The 20,512-nt window shown below is 33.6% G+C and overlaps 2 protein-coding genes across 2 annotated transcripts; one reads left to right on the forward strand and one right to left on the reverse strand.

Moving 5' to 3' along the window:
* Positions 1-4,539: 4,539 nt before the first annotated feature.
* On the reverse strand, positions 4,540-13,313 carry LOC145591595 (metal tolerance protein 11-like). Its single transcript, XM_081648102.1, has 6 exons — positions 12,663-13,313; positions 11,416-11,525; positions 11,053-11,298; positions 8,746-8,826; positions 8,360-8,593; positions 4,540-5,363 (listed from the first exon to the last, which is right to left on the reverse strand). Exons 1-6 carry the CDS (start codon positions 12,862-12,864, stop codon positions 5,016-5,018), a joined length of 1,221 nt encoding a protein of 406 aa, XP_081504228.1. The 5' UTR covers positions 12,865-13,313; the 3' UTR covers positions 4,540-5,015.
* Positions 13,314-14,136: 823 nt separating this feature from the next.
* On the forward strand, positions 14,137-15,169 carry LOC145591955 (protein FAR1-RELATED SEQUENCE 5-like). Its single transcript, XM_081648433.1, has 2 exons — positions 14,137-14,191; positions 14,691-15,169. The coding sequence occupies exons 1-2, from the start codon at positions 14,137-14,139 to the stop codon at positions 15,167-15,169; spliced, it is 534 nt and encodes a 177-aa protein (XP_081504559.1).
* Positions 15,170-20,512: the final 5,343 nt, after the last annotated feature.

Here is a 20,512-nt window from a genome sequence, read left to right on the forward strand (position 1 = left end):
GTTCGGAATTATTAGAAAGCTAATTATTCAGTGAGGTCAAGTGATCAGAATGCCTAATTGGTGGCCGCTTCCGATCAGTAATATTAATCCATAATTAATATTACAGCTTAATCTTGACTGAACCCTTCGAGTCACACCCAAGCAACTAACGATCCAACACGACGAATTAATTCGAAAGGAATTAATGAGTCGCTCGAGTATTAAATATTTAGACGTCGGAAATCGAGCTAGGAGCGTCGAAACCGAGCGTCGCAAGTCGAGTCGAATTAATAAAAGACGAGACGGTAAAATCAAACTAATTAATCGACAATTACCAAAATACCCCTATCATCGGAATGCCCCGAGTAAACCGAGTGCTAGGGGCAAATGGTGCTAGCATGTGCATCGCACCTAGGCAATGGTGCTAGGTGCACATGGCCAACATGCACCAGTCGCGCACAAAGCAGCAGCAGCCCGCATATGCATGCGTGGCTTGTTGTGCATGTGCGTGCAAGTGTGCGAGGCTAGCACTGCTGGCGCGCCAGGCACTACGCGCCCAGCAGCAACCAGCTAGCAAGTGTGGCGTGCTGGACTGTGTGTGCTAGCATAAGCGCAGCAACGAGCCTCGGCCAGCAGCCCGCATATATGTGTGGCTTGCTAGGCCGAGGTAGCGCACATCCCCGCACCAAGCAGCCACGGGCAGGCCCAGCCAAGGCCCAAGGCCGCCAGCTGGGCGCGCCTTGGTACCCAAGGCAGCTTCCACGTGGCGCGCAGGGGTGAAGCCATGTGGTAAGTGTTGGGCGGCTAAGGGGAATCTTGGGGAGGAAGGAATGGTCCCCTCTCCTTGTGGTCCTCACCTAACCTCTCCTCCTATGATTGCCACTTGTTGATTAATTAGTTGTTTGATATTTCTTTTATTTTTGATTTAAAAATAAAATGGGAAAATTGATTTTACCAACTCTCCCACATTGATGGGAGAGTGGAATTCTCTCATGACATTCTCTATAAATACCCACCTTGGGAATTGGAGAAAGTCACTTAAGTAGGAACTTAATAAGGCATCTCCACTTGAGAGAAATTCTTTAAGTTCATATAATACTCGAGTAGTGTTTTGGTTCGACTTGGCTAAACTCCAAGTAAAACCGGTCGAGGTCGAGTTGCGGGTGGATACCGTAGGAGGTCTCTGCGCTTGCAAGACTTGGCTTTGAAGAGCTCCTAGTGAGAGCGAAGCACGCGGCAAGGATAAGATCGTCTTTTCTCTCCTTCTTGTTATTTATGTCATTTAGTTATATTAATTGTGAGCGGGTCTTGGGGTTGGGTTTTGTTCCGCGATGAGTTGGACTCATCGAAACCCAACTTAAAGAGCCTTCAAATCGATCTCCTCCCACGTATCCTTTGTCATGCCCGAAGACTTTTTGGATACAACTTCAAGAGCCTTGTGACAACCACTTTGAACAAATATGTCTTTCATCTTCAATTGCCATATGCCAAAATTCACTTGCCTATCGAATTTCTCAATGTCGAATTCATTGGCATAATTTAATCAAATTAATCTATAAACACCTAAAACCTAAGACCTTAAAAAACCTTGGCTCTAGATACCACTTGTTAGGAAATTAGGGTGTAATTGTGTTTGGTTAATGCGGAACAAGTCAATGAAAATTAAGAACGAGAAAAGCAATACAGTAGATAAACAAGGAACACAAGGATTTACGTGGTTCGGTTAAATTAGACCTACATCCATGGGTGGGGGAATCGAGAACTTCTTCACTATAATGGAGAAAGAACGAGAGAATAATACAAGGAATCTTAAATCTAATGGCTCAAAAGGTATAATCTAATTGATCAGCTAAAGGGTCCTTTTATAACACAAGGAAACCCAAATAAAAACCCTAAATTGTTCTCCAAGTATACTCAAATAGCCATCATAGAAGAAGTATAATTTTAGGAAAATTATTCCTAAAATTATTAAGCTAAAACCGGACCAAAAAAGACGCCCAACTCGTCCAGGCACGGACGTGCTATGTCGAGCACTTCGTCAGCATCATTCCAGTTTGTCAGGTCTTCGTAAAACGGTCATAACTTTCTCGTTTCTTATTCGAATTGGACATATGACCTACCATTGGAAAGCTCTTGAACCAAGCTATCACCTCGACACCTCCAACTCGAATCACCTCAAAAGCACTTGTAATTTGAGAGATATCTACATTCAAAATCAACCCTACTAGATTTCGAGTCATAATTTAACACTTAATGTGGGGGACATGGCAGAGAGTAAAATATATTCTTGATTTTTAACCATCACCTTTTGGTAGAATCGGTCCTTTAACAAAATATACTAGTTGTGATAGCGCGCGATAGCCCAATTTTATGATTAATATTTATGGAATTTGCGTTAATAATGATTATTTAGTTCGTGATGTTAACTTTGCTAAATACTTGTAATAAATTTACTATGAAAATGTATACATAATGAATAGATATATTTGTTAGTATTATATATACTTGTACCATGTTGCTTACGCTAGATATGTATGCACATATGGATGATACCCTTTGTTGGAGTTTAGAGACTAATGGTTCGTTCGCTATTCGAAGTATGTAGCAATTTTTCTACTCACCTCTCCTTTCCTTCTGTCAAATGGAAGCAAATATGGTGCTTGCAAGTCCCTTACAAGTATGAAATGCTTGTATGGAATGCTGCGCATCATATTCTCCCAGTGGCGACTGTTCTTGCTCATACTATCCCCAACTTTGACCCTTCGTGTACTAGATGCAACTTAGATATGGAAACCCATTTGCACTTATTTAGAGACTGTATCAATTCTAGGGTGTTATGGTCAAGAATCTTTGGAGGAAATAAAATGGATAATAATTTTAATTATCACACCTTTTTAACATGGATTGGGAGGATTGGATTAATTATAATTTGTCTCTTGGTGAGAGTTGGAGAATCGTGTTTTCAGTGGCTATATGGCATCTTTGGAAAGCTCGAAACCTCACGGTTTTCCAGCTTGCCATGTCACACCCCATTTCTATGTTTAATAGGTACGTGGTGGATTTGGTTGCAAACATTAGTACTTTTCAGGGGAAGACGAAAACTCCAGCCGGGTGTCAGGAAGAGGTGAAATGGAGAAGACCTACTGGTAAGACAGTCAAGATCAACACTGACGGAGCTTGGAAGGGTGAAGGTGTTGCCGCGGCTGGGGCTATGATCAGAGACGCGGGAGGCCTTTGGATGATGGGCAAGGCGTGGAAAACCAGAGCTAGAAACCCGGCAGAAGCAGAATTGTTGGCTATGGTTGGAGGAATGCAGATGGCAATAGATGCCAGCTTCAAGGAGGCTATAGTCGAAACTGATGCACAAACTCTAGAGAATACAATAGTTGATGTGGGAAAGCATGGTACCAGCGAACTGGCTGCCATTCATAAAGACATGGGAAGCTTGCTTAACAAGGGCTGCAATTTCGAGTTCAACTACATTCCTAGGGAAGCTAATGGAGTTGCACATTGCCTTGCAAAATTGGTTATGGACAAGAATGGAATTGATGGAATGGGAAAGCTTTATGACTCCCCTCCAGTAAGTGCAAGACTGCTAGGGACATATATGTGAAGGAAGCAAATAAAAGTGCTATGTGAAAAGTCTTGCTGTTCGAACCTCTGGCTTGTTTTCTCAGTTGTGGGTTGTTTTGTAATGCATATTTCGGATGTTGATGCGGCTAGTTTAGTGGTTGTTCATTTGTGTTCTTTTGATCTTGATAGGAGCCTGTATTATCTTTGCTGTGAACATGCTCCTGTCTTAGCTTCGTTCCTTTGCTGTACTTTGACAATTATTTAATTTAATTAAGCTTAAAAAAAAAAAAAAAAAAAAAAAACCGTATGCACATAATCCATTTGGTCAACTCATAAGAGAATTTTCAAATAAAATTATGTACAGAAAGAAATAAATGAGACGATAAGTATTAATTTAAAATTAAATATTTTTATAATAGTGAGAGAACAGAGTGAGGAAAATATTGAAAATTGGAATGGTGGGATCAATAGTGAGAGGACCAATGTATTAAAACGTTTTTAAAACTTTCCAAAATTAGTAATAAATCACTTATTAAAAAAACAAAGGGCATGTTTTTTTTCCTTTTTTTTTCTGAAAGAGATCACTTAGCTTGTATTCGTATTACATACTTAATGATACAATTATGTAGCACTTTAGCACCCTCCGTTTAGACATCAGCTCGGCAGAAAATACTGCTGCCATAGGAGATGAGACACCTCCAGGGCATCCTGACACATTTCAACTCCCTGCAAGGAATTTCTATTTAACTCTAGACGACAAATTAGAAGACACTTCAGCAAATAAGCTGAATAAATACAGCAAGATAGGCCATCAGCTTTATTAGCACATTGTCGAACTATTTGATGATATTTCACACGCAGAGTTTGCATATACTACTGTTCCTTGTAATTAGTAAGATATAAGGCTTCTCACCCACCTCCTAGCATGTAGGCGAGTTGTATGATGGTTGTTCTAAACACAATATCTAGTCATCATCAGTCAAACAGTTTGATGCAATGCGAGTTAATCATATACATTGAGAGAACAAAGTCCTGATACATAGAATTCGGGTATAGCATATACACATTGAACCAAAATAATCATTAACTGGATAAGAAGCTAAATACAACAATTTTGAAGGGTTACAGAGCATATAACTTTCCTATAAATATTAACCTTGACTCCCTATGCATTTAGAAATCCCACAGCTTCACAGCTCAGAGTTCAACTCATTCTACTCATTTACTTCCAAAGTTCTGATGATGATAGAATGAAGATCATATCATAATGGTTCTGGTATTGTAGAATGCTCACCCAATTCCCATTTCAAAATATCATATACGGCTCTGTTCAGTCAATTCTTCCTTTCAATAGTCAGATAACTTACTATCCAAATCTCACATTCGAACTTCCGTCATCAAGCATATCCAGCATAAATAAAGGATAAAATCCAGCAGAAAATGATTCCTTCACCTGTGGACATTCATAGATGGGCTTGAGCATGCTCAGGTTTGTGAGTGTATTCATAATCGAGGTGAACAAAAGCACGTTCAATCTCAGGTAAGAGTTCAAGTTTCTCTTGCAAAGTTTCCCCAATGTCATGCGCTTCTTGCAGAGCCATGCTTGCAGGCAGTACTATGTCAACCTCGACAAAGTAGTGGGATCCAAAAGTGTATGCTCGAACTGTATCAATATGCCGGATTGCCTTGTGGTGGTTCCAACACAGGTATGTTAATTTCTGCAGGAAGTCTGGTGTAGCAGATTTTCCAACCAATGAGTTGACATTTTCCAACACTGTCATTGACCAAGTACGTATTGTGTACAGAGCAAGCTACAAGAAGAGAAATGTCTATGAGCATTCAAGGATTTTCAATAAGAAGTAATGAGTTTAAAGGGAGGAAAATAAGCATGTATTCATTATCAAAATTGGAAAATATACTGAAGAAAGCTCTGAATTAAGAGAGTTGTAAGAACTTCATACCAATACAGAACCTTTTTGACAAAGAATTAACCAGGTAACAATGTAACATGGGCTTGCTGACAGTAATACTAATCATTTATGGTTCGCTCAATAAGAAATAGAAAGTTTGAGTTTGGGTATGTCCAAAGAAACAAAGACCCTAGCCCCAATACCAAGATCAAGTATCTGCTGGAGATTAGTACAGAAAACAGAGTAATTCAAGCAGAGAAGAGAAATAATAGCCAAACAAAGATAGATTGTATTGCAAGTCAGAGAAACCACAATACAACTCCCTTCTTTCGAGAGGAAAGGATGCTCTCCAAGGAATATTTTCCACAATAATTTTCTAGATGATTTTCCCCCATTAAAATTCCCTCCTTAAATACCCAAAACTAACTACCAACTGTGATAACAAACTCAGCACACAAAACAAGGACTAACAAACTTATTTCCCAAAATACCAAAATACCCCTCCCTGTAACTAACTTCCAGCTCACTGTCCAGCTCCTATTTCCCTATCTGGCTTCTGTTTGGGCCTTCTCCGAGCATATGTGAAATGCACTACTGGCCTGGGCTGATCTCTTGCAGTATCATGTGTTTTTTGAACATGTTGACCTCATCCCTGCTACTAGACAGCTACATCATATTCACAATGCCAAGGATATCAAAACTTCAAGAGACCCCTAATACATGTTCAAGGGGTCATGCACACATTCCAATACACAAGAATCCTTAAAAATCTGTTAAACATTGACATGCCAGCTTCTCAAACATTAGCTGGCAAACCACACTACTAAATATGAATAAGATGATAAGAGGATCTTTAACATTTTCCTTTATATAGACCACCATTCCATCCCATCCAAGACCTAACACTAGTTGAAAACAAAGTAATAGATGAAGTATAGCATATGGTTACATAAAAGTTTGAATTCAATATTAGAAAGTGACGAGCAGTTTTATCATATTACGTACTCATTTCACAGTATATTCGAGATTCATAAAGGTTAAGAAGTTGACCCCAACTATCTTAATGTATACATATAATTACACTGCCAAGATATTGTTATTATAATCTGGGAAGAAAAAAAAAAGCGATTTGATACGAGTGTAGTTTATAAACATAGCTAATATATGGCTGTCTTCCCACTTTTTATTCCATTATGTGACCTTATTTGCCTCTTTAGCTCTAAATTGAACATATTGGCCCTTACAAGTTTACATCTTATTGATCCTTGTTTCAACTGACTGACCCCTATCTAAACTATGACCCTTGCGCGGTTATGCCTTATGCAAAATTAATTTTCTTGAAACCTATCTTTTAAGGTGGAATGAATCAAAGAGCAAGGCCATAATGGTGATAAACAATGGTCAAAAGTTTAGCCAACAAGACTGAAAATCCGCTACAACAGTACAATATGGAATTGAGGAATTAATCCAGAAAACTGTTTTGAAGCATTGGAAAGATTAAATGTTCATTTGGTTTGGAGGTACAAAGCTACTTTTCTAAAATGATAGGCACTTTTGGAAAATTACTACTCCGTATTCTTGTGAAGTTTAAAAACACGTTTGGTTTGACGTAGGATATAGAGGCTCTAGTAGTTATGAGAACAACTACATATGTAGGGAGAGTAAGTCAACAACTTGATTTTGAAGGTAGAAAATATACCAAAAGTACTGGCAGACTGTTATGAAACAAACAACTTCATTAGTCCCAACTCCCAATACTAGTTCGTTATAACTTCATAACAAATTTTGATTTTGAAACTTACATGTGATATAATTCAAAAAAAAAATCCAACTTATTAGAATCGTCATGATTTTGAATTCCGACAACAAAAAGTGGAAACCACTTTTTTGGGGCTTGTTTGGCATCGTTTTTTGTTTTTAGTTTTTTTTTTATTTAAAAAAAAAAAAAAAAAAAAAAAAAAAAAAAAAAAAAAAAAAAAACCAACCAACCAACCAAAAATAGGAAATAAGAAAAAGGTGTTTCTACTTTTTTGTTGTCATTTTTCAAAATTATCATGATTTTTAATAAGTTTGACTATTTTTTTATTATTTACATGACAGATCATATGATGCTGAAAAACAAAAAACCTAACCGATGCCAAATGAACCCTTGGTTTCTTATTTTTTGTTTTAAGATTTCAAAAAAACAAAAAAAAAAAGGACAGACAACTAGATGATCCTTAATATCATTCCAACTTTTATTACCAACATCAACACATGATCTAAACTACATCACTAACACAACTCAATGTACTTAAACTAGAATGTAAATAGTAAATAATTTGAGAGTTATGGTTTTCAAGGAAAATATCATAAGACCATAAAAATAAAAAATTATGTTTATCGAATAATTATCAAGTACCCATTACTTTAAAATGATACTCATAATAGTATCTAATCAAAATTGAGTTCTCAATCTGAAAACCCATATTGGTTTATGTATCCAAAATTTTTAATCGAATATTAGATCCAGATTTTCAGTTAATTTCACTTGAAATGGGGGTGTTTGTTGTGAGGCAAGGGGAGTTTGTTTTTTTATTCCCTAGTACTCAACAAAACAATGGGAGTGTTTGTTGTGGGACAAGGGGGGTAACTAATAATAACAGTACATAGTATACAAAGGCACTACTTGAAGTCGCAAATACCTTTTGACCCTTTATAAATACTTTCAGCCCTTCATGAGATTTTCCTATAAGTTTCTACTTAGAAGAGATATAAAAAAGCAAAGCCTAAAAAGGCATTGCTTGAAGTCACCAGAAACCTCCAATCTAACCTGGTTATGGCATTAAATTACAGCTAAAACTACTGTCTTACTGCAAAGCAAAATATGGAAGAAAGAAATTATTGATTGCACTTACAATGATAGCTCCAACAGGATCCATCCAGTCACTAACATAATTAGCCAGGAGAGCAGCAATTAGACCAATTATATTTGTAATAACATCAAAGAAGTGGTCCTGGGCATAAGCTTTGACTATCTCATTAGTGAAAGAGCGGCAGTAAAGGACTAACAGAAGTTTAACAACAGTAACTGACAGCATGATGCCCACAAGCCAGCTTTCTTGTTCCTTATTCAAGCTAAAATCACTTTCCTGAAACAAACAATTAAACAGTACATCATTTGCAAAGCAGATAGAATTGTGAGAATTTAATAGACAAAAGCAATGATGATTCAGATGAATAAAAACCCAACCAGTGCCTACATATCTACATTACGACAAATACTTCTTAAACTATGACTTACATCAGATAAAAGCTGCCGAGTAGACTCCAAGATAATCTGCAATCCTAGCGTAGCCATGACAGAAGCAAAAACAAGAATGCCCTGCCCAAAACATTTCCAATATACTTGATATTAGCAATTCTGTCACAAAAGTTGACATTGAGTAAATTAGAAGAAAACAAAATGAGCCAGTACAGGCAGCTCAAGCTATTACCATAGTTCAGGCACGAATGTAATTACCAGCATCACAATAAAAGAAAATATTAAATTAACAAATAAAATTAATAAAAAGCATGCTATGAAGTCAACATTATTAGTGTTGGATAAGTATACACAGTTATGATATTAGTTAAAGAATGGGAAAAATAAATAAATAAATAAATAATTAAGCTTCTTGCTAAACAAACTTGGGCAAGCAGGGATAATTATGCCCCTTTATTTCCACTATATTTCATATGCATCTCCAGCTAAATTATCTAGAAGTAGATTTCAAAGGCATACATACAATAGAACTGCATGGTGCTCCCCCTGGTCCATTTTATTTGTTACGCATTCCAATTTGGGTATTCCCCTTTGCTAAAATTTGGAATCATTTTAGTTATATCATAAATCTAGTCTTTTCTTTTCCTTCTAAATTTACCTCTATTTTTCCACTAAAATCGGTGTCCCTCTAACAATTTATTCATCAAATCAGCCTTTTTTTTTTACCTTTTGCCTAAGATTCATATTTCAAATCTCCCATATCTACTACTTTTATCCATTACAACCATATCTCTCAATTCATATCCACTCCTTTCCGTGTATTATGATGCTATTAAAAGGAGAAAAAATAAAAACAAGTGTTAATGGCTGGTTGATGAAAATCAGTTGACTACAATTCTTTTTTTATTTAACTATTTGGCTGTAAATGCCAGCTTGTTTCTCATGACAATAAGTATCTAATTGCTAATACCATGAGCAGTAATCAATACGTTAAAATCTTTATATTTCAATAAAAAATTTATAAAAAAAAAAAAAAATCTAACCCCACTTGGTTTTGCCTTATAGTTAGAGATTCATATTGAACATCACTCAACCTAGACTTTAGAGTTTTCTAGCAACAAAAACTAACATGAACTATCCATAGTATATGTAAACAATAAAAAATCATAACAATTACCACACACTAATAATCTAATCAACAAATATTAATGTTTCAAATTATAATATACAATTGTAGGGTTCATAATGTGCATCCAGTTGGTGCAGTATCACAAATTCATGACACACTGAGTCATTTCAATGAGCCAATGAGGTGGTCCATTACAAGAGGGAAGCCTTACTGGAAAGGGAAAAAATATGAGGAAGACTGCTATTGTTATATGGAGTAAACAATATAAGGAACCAGCTTCTATACATGTTCTGCATACAAAGCTAATATTTTTTTTTTTTTTGAAGGGCATACAAGGATAATGGAGAGGATATTACATTATCAATTTATCAGGGCCTGTATTCCTACCTTAACTAATCAACCAAGTGAGACTAAGCATAAATCATATTGTATGATTTGTATCTCATCAATAACAAAACATTATAGGCTGATCAACCACAATTACAGAAAATTGTTTGGAATTAGTAAAGTCCAAAATAGTAATAGAACCAATCTGATGTCCCCACGAGCTCTTGGGTCCATTACAGTTTGTAGTAATAACTTTTAACTTTTAAGACCAAAGTTAATCAAAGACGGAAAAAGTAAGCATCTTTTGGGTGGCCATGAATGAAGTCAAAATTTTAAATATACTACATGCTACTCCCTGGTCTCCCTCTGTCCTTGTTCATTGAAATTTCTTTATTCGTCAACCAATATCATCTTTAATGCATGAAGGAAGATCAAGATTCCTTGTCAAATCTTAAGATATGGAGAAATTGCATTACTCCATTCAACAGTAGAAGATTATACAGACTACATCGATTCTTACCATAGCCTACATGGATTTAGGAAGAAAGTCAAAAGCTTTCCACTCTAAGCACAGCCCTTACTAACCCACTAGGTACAAAGGAGCACAATTTAATGCTTTTGGAATAAACAACTTTAGTTACCTCAACCATCAAAGATACTTTACAATTGAGTTTGTATTCCTATCACTTAAGACCCTATTTAATTAGAAATGTCCAAAATGCCGATATCTATGTTTATCAGCTTCAGATAATGTTTGGCAGCTCATTTCTACAACCTCTATACTCACTTAGTCACTCCATCCTTAAACGTAGATGGATCTAGGGATACTTTGACATGCACAAAATAACACATGGTGCACATAAGATAATTAAGTTAAATCAAGAACTCACCAGTGGCTGCATACGTTTCTTTCCGATGGGGTATTGATATGGATTAGGTGTTGACATAGAAAATGCAGTGAACCACAGTATAAAACCCGATAGAAGATCAAGAAGTGAATCCAACGTGGACGCAATGATTGCTAAAGAACCACTTTTAACAGATGCATAAACCTTTGCAATAAAAAGAATCATATTGGCAATATTTGAAATCCTAATAGCAAACGTTTCGCTTCTAGCCAAGCTTTCCCGTTCTTCCTGCAGTAGGGGAACAGTGACCTTAGACACAAATCTGGAGGACATTTCACTTCAAAAAAGCAGAAACTAGCATAAATCATGCTAAGGTAGAGACAGCCAAACTGTTGGCATACACACCTGTGACATCCCAGGAACAAACCCACGCTCAGCCAAGGCATCCATTTCACTAAAACCCTCCAGCATTTCTACCTGCTGCTGATAGTATTCGGCTATATCATCTTCTGGCCCTTAACATATCAAAATAAATAGATATAAATAAGTATGAGTAAGAAATAAGTAAATACATATTACATAAGAATAATTCACCTAGAGTAGCTCAACAACAATTCAACCTTCAAGGTAAACAATTACCAAAATGCTCACTCGGCATTTACTAAACTTTCAACGCAAAGAAATTTTAAAATACAAGCCAATAAGAGAAGCAAACTGCTAAATTCTAGTATACAAACATTAAACAACCAGAAAACATATGACCAAAGAAGTAGTCCTTACAAAACGATTGCTTCCATCATCAAATCATATAGCTTCAGCTTGACCGCTTTCAGACACACTTCTTTTAACCATAAACTACAAAGCTCTACACAGTAGCCAACTAGAAGCAAGAAGCAACAACACAACTAACAAATAAATTGAAATTACTAATAATCAACCTAACTAACTTACTGTTACCATTCTTCAGAGCTGTATCTAGCCTCTCCATCACAACCTGAGCTGCCCGCGATTGTTATCATACAAGTGAAACTCAAGATAGCTAAACCAAGACTACCAAAAATTTCAACAGGTACCACAAAGCAGTCTTATGCTAAACCTTTTATACTGATTAAACAGCATCTAATACCTCTACATAGGTCTAATAATTAACCTACAAAGGCTATAATGCTATATATTTATCAGAATCAGACATGACCGGAATCGAACCAGAAAAGTCAAATTCCCTGTCGACCACTCGAAATTCCATAATTCAATTACCACTTATATCAATTTACTACATATAAAAGCACACAATATACTCAAAACTATAAACCAAAAGGACACCAAAAGGCATAATCACTAACTATATAAGATAATTTCACATGCTAATAATACACTCAGAATCTATTCCAATGCTAAAATAACATTATTAGAAAATCCAAAAATACAAGAATCTCACCAAAAAAAAATACTCAAAAACAATCAAAATAAAGAATTATAACCAAAATAGTAAACGAATCATTCAAAACATTCAATTCCACCAAAATTCACTCCAATTAACTAAATTCAACCAAAAAAACTTTAAAATCATAACAAAACCAAAAGTAGATTTTCAAATTACCACTAATAATCAAACTTTTTCAAAATATTCAAAAATTATGCAGTGAAATTACCTGAAACTCCAAGACAATCATGAAGTTTACGAGGTGGTTTTTCCTTATGCTCAGTAGACACTTGATAATCATCAAAGTTCAACCGCCATGAACGGTCACCGGTTGCGCCGCCATTGTCGTAGCTAGTGACGCCAGCATCGTTAAGCAAGCGTTCATCAGAAGCGTCATCGTTACGTAAGTCTAGTCTCACCATTTCCCCCATTTTTTCTCTCTCCTGTTTTTCTTCTTCACTGAGAAAGAGGTAGAAAGTGAAAATTTAACCACAATGCAGGGGCATTTTGGGAAATTGGAGGGTATTTTTGGAGGTTGGGCGGAAGTTTGGTGAGTGAAATTGTGAATATCGTGGGAGGCGGAAAGTTTTGAGGAGGAGAGAGAAAGTGGTGGGGAAGAGTTAAAAGAGGGGGTTAGTCACGCGCTTTGTGATTGGTTGAGAGTGTGACGTGGCGAGATGTGGTTGATGGGAATGTGAGAGAGAGAGTGGGGAAGAATTGAGAAGATACGAAGGATTTTGTTTTGTTTTGTTTCTTTATTTGGAGTGTATCAAAAGAGAGTGAAAGGAGTGAAGGTGGAGACATTCACGAAGTGGGAAAAAGGGTACGTGGAAAGAGGTGAGTGGTTGATTAAGATGTGAGGGGTTTGAAGAGTGATTTAGTTTTTGATGCAAATTGTAAGTTTATGTTATTTATGTGTGGAGATGATCAACTAATTTTGCACTAGAATAATAAATTTTTGTGTTGTTGTTTGTTGAATTTTTGATGATAGTGGTAGTGGTGTATGAATGTTTTGGATAATGTGAGATGTGACAAAGATACAGAAGTAAAGAGCAAAACGTATGTTATGGATAAAGAAGTGGGGTATTTTCAATGAGATTAGGTTTTTTTATTATGTTTTTAAAATTTTGTTTTCATTGATAATTACCTTTTTCGATTAACTAGCTTAAGTCTAAAGGTGATCATTGGTCAGATTAGGTCGGGCTGAGGCCAAAAAAATCAGCTCACTTCTCAGGTCGGCCCAAGCTTCGAGCCAGATTTTTTTGTGCCCAAACCCACCCAAATGGTCGGCCCATACAGGCTTTTCAGGCCATTTGTGGGCCAAGGCAAAAAAATCAACTAAAAACGCAAATTTTTAACTGAGGTTGCTACAAAATGACATCGTTTTGCTTTGTGGATAGCCCAGATGTATTTTTTCCTCCTCTAAACGACGCCGTTCTTCTTAGTTCTTAAATTTCACTTTCTTTCGCAATTTTGTTCCCGTAACTGAGTATACATGTTATTTAATTTGTTTCCAATTAAAGCATTTAAATACTTTCCATTTAATTCAGACTTTTTCTCTCTTCTCAATTTTACCATATTTTTTCTTCATTGTTCAAATTCGATTTTCGAGTTTCAATTCTTTTTGAATGAATTCAGATTTTCCCTTTCTTTTCGATTCTACGATAAATCAAGATTTTCGATTCCTTTGGTTGTGCATAACAATGGAGCTTGCTGTTGAGTTTTCATCTAGAATTCTTCCTACCTTAATGAATGAATGTAAGTTTAATTTAATTCTTCTATTTGATTTTTGATTGAATAATTTAGTGCTTTTTTATGGAATAATTTTTTCCTTTTTGATTCAATGAAGTTTATAATGTATTTAATTGATGAATTTGAGTGTCTTATTGTTTCATGCATGATTATATTGTTTAATTTTGTCGATTGATTATTTCATAGTTGAATAGTTGCTTGTTTAATTTTTATTTTTAATTGTATAATTTTAACTTTGATTTTTTTTTTTACTGTATTTTGTATGTTTTTTATTTGATTATACATGTTTTTGGCATTATAATAACATTATAATGTTTTTAATTGAATTTACTATTTTGATTATGAACAATTTTCTAATAATGACTCGGTTTTTTTTTTGTCATTTTCAATTTTTTCTAAAATAAATGAACATTTGATGTGTTTTGATATGAACATTTTTATTAGACACAGTATGAGTTGATTATAATTGAACATTATGTGACTATATTATGTTCATTTCTTTCAGTGAGTAAAGATCCAATAATTGAACAGTATGTGACTATATTATGTTCATTTCTTTCAATGAGTAAAGATCCAATAATTGTTCAAGAGTCAGACAAGTCTGAATTAATGTTGAAGACTTTTAAGGGTGTTGTAGAGGCTTACGATTTATATAATGAGTATGCATTTCAAAAAGGTTTTAGTATTAGGAAGGGATCGTCAAGGAGTAGTAAGAGCACTGGGAAATGGACTATGAGGCAGTTTTATTGCTCAAAAGCTGGGGCTAAAGACAATAAGAAACAAAACACTAGAAAGTATGAAAGATTGGATGAACGTACAAATTGTACATCATTTGTTCAGTTTTCCATTGGGGTTGATGGTGTTTGGAAAGTTGTTAAACATAATATGATACATAATCATGAAATGATACCTCTTGAGAAAAAACATTTACTTAGATCCCAAAGAATAGTTGTTGATTGTAGATACCTGATTGTGTCTCCCTAAAAACCAAACCCGCTGATAAGTACCTTTCACGTCCTTGATTATCAAGTTAGGTGAAGAGTTGAAGAGTATCGTGAATTTCCTTTAGAACTAAATCATTTCTAGCCTTTCCCTATAAAAAATAATTCATTACGTGTCCTTTTTACAAAAGCGTCCAATCTAGTTTATTTTGGTCTATAATTTTGGTACACTAATTGTGTAGTTGGATGGGTCATGAAAAGAGCTTATTATAAGCCCAAATCCGAGTTATAACAAGGAAGTTATGTACAAATTTTTACCTGCACCCCTGGCAGGGAACACTGCCTGCACGGCTGCACACCCCCCCACCCTCCGCGGGTGTCCTGCCCCTTCTTTTTTCATTTATGTCTTTCTGGTAAATTTTTTTCATTTTTGTATTATTTGATGTTCATTTTTTTAACAAGGAGTTTTTTTCAAATAAATATATTTTCTGAATTATTGTATTTTTAGAATTTTCTATATAAAAAAAAGAGCAAATATAAGAAATACTGCATTCAAATCATTTTAATTGGAAGTATTGTATCATCAAACGTTCATTTTTGTTTATTCATGTTTCAACAAATGTTCATTTTTGTATCATCAAATGTTCATTTCAAGAGCTATGTGTAAATAATATAGTAAGATGTATGCAAATACATACATCTAAGAATTCTATTTTTAGTTAAATAAAATGTTGGTAAAAATAATTGTTAACATAAAATAAATTTAATTTAATTACAATAATAATACATTTCTATACTATTACATGTAAATGTTTCATAAACATGAAAGTGAACCATTAAATCTTAAATGTAAATATGTGTCTTGTAAAATGAACATTTTTTGTTACATTTGGTGTCTATAGATATCTTGTTCCACCTCTAATCATGTGATATTTATGTATTTTCCATGAACAATATAATTTGAGCACAATATATTATATTATATTATATATATATTCAACTTCCTGTGGTATCTGATTTTTAGTGGACAAAGATTAGCCTATAAAGGTTCCACTTAAGTGTCTGATAAGACTTATAAACAAAATTTAGAGTTGCCACCTTATTTTTATCCGAATAAGGATGGATTTTAAAACAGTCAATTTTAAGGAATAAAACTAAAAGAAATAAACTGTTAACTCCATAAAAATAAATAAGGCACAGGGTCGGGGTTTAGGTTAAGAGAATCGAAAGTCTGAAACTCGTCTTCCCTTCCATTCTAAAGAACGGGCTCTTACTATTGCATAGTTAAAAATCAAGTTTTAAGACATGTTAATCACAAAAAAATAATATAATAAAAGGTAAGTTTGAGCACCAAAGTTACACAACGTACCGATCATAGTGAGATTTTGAATTCACTCACGGATCAAAACCTTCGTAGTTCGGACTTGATGCCATGTTTTAAGTAACCAATTCCATTGGGTTTTTAATTTGGGTAGTTGACATAAATGTCATTTTTTGTAAGTGGGATTTTTGTGATCTTTGACGGATTCACTCATAAAAGTAGAATGAACCACCTTGGTTGAGGAAAATCACCCCTGTAACACCCCCGATTTACTATTAATAATAAACAATAAATAAAAGAAAAATAGACAACTTTTGAATAAAATTGCGGAAGCATACACCTAAATCAGAGGTATCATCGCCACACTTAACAACTTGTCAAGTGTTAAGGCTTACAAAATCCCAACAATACAACCCAATAAATCTAAGTGAGCTATTTATACAACTTTACAAACTTGTTATAACAGACTAATCATAACACTTGAGCTCCTTTAGCTACGATCACATGATTAACCTGCTTAGAAAATCTTGACTGCTCACCATTAAGGACAAATTTCAAAATAGATCATCGCAGGGCCACCATAAGAAAAAGACATGGCCGCAAACACAAGTAGCACAATAAAACAACACACACGTCGGCAAAAAGCTGAGTAAACACCACATATCAGAATATAGAGTATAATAGGATAATCAACATTACTAGATCAATTAAACAATGTAGTTCGAAACTACATTACACATTGTACTCTGAAAATAACCTTTATCAACTCAACCTCGAATAATAATACAATCCTTCACTCAATTAACTCATAACCAATAAGTGTGTCATGCTCTTGTTTTATACCTAGCCTTGGACATGGGTAATTTGAATAACAAACCAACAAGTATAGAAACTTGAATACTCTCAATAACCAGAAAACACCTTGAACCAGACCACATACGGGCCAATTCCCACTGTAGGGGACCATAGAAAAATAAATAATAAAGATTGTACCTCATTCTTAACTCATGATTGTCATCCGCTTACCAACATGCCAAGTACTAAGGTATATAACGCCGAGCCTCAAACCAAGAACTAAATAATAATGTTCACCCTTTTGATCTCATAGATCAAATAATCATTAACTTGATAATAAATAGTATCTCAATAATGGCACGAGTTCCCAAATTACATGACAATTCGATTCACAATATCTCAACTCTTAAAAAAATACTAATAACCCAAATATAATCAATTCTCAACCCAATATTATATTAGTAACCCTAAACCTCGACAACAATACTCCCTAGAGCAACAACATTAAAACCCTAGCATAGTTGTATAATCAATTATGTACAACAAAAATAATACAATACTCAAATCTAATCAAATCATATAATACCATAATAATTAATCATATATACAAAGAGTACAAATAATAAATCATATCACACATAACAATACGAAAATACAAATATCTCAAAAATATAGTGTGATTACATATAATAAATAATAATTAAACATGAAGTTTGTGTGATTACCTTCCGAAAATAATTAAGCAAATATAAGAACAAGATACTCCACGATTAACAACAACTCACGCAAGGTACTCCAACAATCCACAATTCACAAATCACAAAACTTGTAATTTTGGGGAAAAGTAATGATAATGGGTTTGATCAAGAGTTTTATGAAGATAAATACTTATCATATGAATTCATGGCAATATGGCTGCTGCTAGCTATAACCCACGAGAAAGGAATTTTAATATCAAAACTTACGGCCGCACAAATACTAATAGGGTTAAAATAGTTTATATACGCTTAGAAAAATAAAGAGTCATATTTAAATTAAAATAGGGTTTTAAACCTTTCCAAACTCTAAAATAAAAATATGAGATTAGAAAAGTTATATAATAAATAAAAATAAACTATATTTTTATAAAATATATTATATAAAATCATAAAATATTCGGATATTACAACCCCGATTAGTGATCACTAAAAATGTCTTTTGAACAAGACAATTCAACAAATGCGTCCCAATTGACGACTTTTTAGTGGGTCAAGGTATTTTTTTGGAGTGAACCTGTAAGGGTTCACTGTATAATCTCACTTTGGGTTTAAAAATACTCAAGGGTAATTTTTGTAAGGTTTTAAGGGTTATGTGTTTAGCCTTAATGGAATTGACCAAATAAAACACGACACCTGTCAAGGCCTTACTTCCAAATAAAAGGGAACAATAAACTATTTAATCATATTCGATTGTCAATTAATCCATCGGGTAATTATAATGGGATATAAGCTTATTTTTATGGAGATGGATAATTGTTACAACCTTATACAACTAAATAATTAATCTTAACCTCATGTTTGGAAATTAGGCCAAAACCTTATATTAACTATCATTAATTATTAAAAAAAACAAGCAAAGTTACGATTCATTCTTGTGTCGCGAAAGGGTTTGAAATAAGAAGGTTCACAAAATTATAAAAGATTTTAAAGTTTGTTAAAACTCTTATTTCTGAAGTCGTCTTAAAATAAAATTAAAGTCCTTAAGACATCACTTATTTCAAAAGTTTAAATAATATTAAAGATTTTTTTAAAACAACAACATTTTGAATTAAAGTTGGTTAATAACTCTTATTTCTAAAGTCATCTTTAAAATAAGATTAAAGGTTTTAAAACATTTTTTAGAATTAAAGATGTCATCTCTAGATAAAATTAAAATTACTTAAAACTCTTAATAATTAAAGTTCTACAAATATAAATACATGATATAGTGAAATATAGGTTCCATGACACCATTAGTTTCTTGAAAATAAATTAATACAATTTTTTTAAAAAAAAATTAAGAGAAAAACGTGCATATTTCATCTCTTTGATAGCTTAAACTAAAAAAAATCATAGAAAAATCGAAAAAATTATTGTGAGATACGGTTGGAAAGCTCTTGAAAAGTTTTATCACTTGAGCTAAAGAAATAGAATTGCTTTTGGACGTAAGGGTTGTTTTATAGGCCATCTTTGGGACGTAGTAAGTAACTCTTCACTCTTGAACATCCTTTACATAAACTCTTAATTCCTTAGGTCTTTAAGCTCACTTTAAGAAGGAAATTATTTTTAAAAATATATCTTACACAAACACATGAATGAATTAACCTTTCATGTTTAAAATGCATTAGAAAGAGATGCAATGCAAAATGCAATTAACCCCCATCTTTGTAACCTATCACCTCACCAAATAGGCTTGGCTTTTTAATTTGGAGTAATGAAAGATTTAGGGCTAATTTAGCACCTAATATCGTCATTACCCCTATTGGTATCATCACATGGAAATAAACACATTAGTTAGCATAATAATAATAATTAAGGAAATTAAGAAAGGAATAAAGATAATACCTTGAGCTAGATGTAGCAATTTTTGGATAACCTCTTTTGTTTATCAAGGATGAAAAGGTGATAACTCCTTAATTAAAATGCAATGAAAGAGACTAAGTGATATTTTTTGGAATTTTGAGATATTAAAAGAAATTAGTGCAAAATAAAGCTAATGAACTTTTTTTTTATTTTTTTATTTTTGATTATAGAAAATAAACTTGAAAAATAAAACTAAATCTTAAGAAATAAACTTTTTTTTTGTTTTAATATAGAATAGGAATACTTAAATAATTAACTAAATTTTTAACAAAGATGAAAATAACAACAATACTTGAACTTGAAATATTTTTTTTTTATAGGAATTGAAGATAATAACAATACTTAAATAAAAATAAAAATAACAACTTAATTATATGATGCTTTTTATAAGCTAATAACTTAAAAATAAAGCTAAATTAGAGAGATTTTAACTAAAGCAAAATATTAGAGGAGAATTTTTTAGAGAGAATTTTTAGAGAGAGAATTTGTAGGAAATTTTTGGTGTCCTAAAATGAGAAAATTAGGGGGTTATTTATAGGAAAATAAAGGGGTTAATTTATAAATAAAAAAAGTAAATAAAATATAATTTAAGGATTATTTTGGTAAATATCAAGATTTTGGTAATAATGAGAATCTTGATATTAAATTCTCTCGTTTTATATGTAACAAA

This window comes from Chenopodium album, chromosome 18, assembly GCF_948465745.1.
Source record: "Chenopodium album chromosome 18, dcCheAlbu1.1, whole genome shotgun sequence".
Taxonomy (NCBI): domain Eukaryota; kingdom Viridiplantae; phylum Streptophyta; class Magnoliopsida; order Caryophyllales; family Amaranthaceae; genus Chenopodium; species Chenopodium album.

Bases quoted from the DNA above. Each gene is read 5' to 3' on its own strand.
- LOC145591595 (XM_081648102.1), bottom strand. From the start codon at position 12,864: ATGGGGGAAATGGTGAGACTAGACTTACGTAACGATGACGCTTCTGAT. The intron at 11,299-11,415 runs GTGTGTATGCCA...CCCCTACTGCAG, and splicing joins TTGTTCCTGGGATGTCACAG to GAAGAACGGGAAAGCTTGGC. The intron at 8,594-8,745 runs GTAAGTCATAGT...TGTTTGTTTCAG, and splicing joins CTCGGCAGCTTTTATCTGAT to GAAAGTGATTTTAGCTTGAA.
- LOC145591955 (XM_081648433.1), top strand. From the start codon at position 14,137: ATGGAGCTTGCTGTTGAGTTTTCATCTAGAATTCTTCCTACCTTAATG. The intron at 14,192-14,690 runs GTAAGTTTAATT...CATTTCTTTCAG, and splicing joins TCCTACCTTAATGAATGAAT to TGAGTAAAGATCCAATAATT.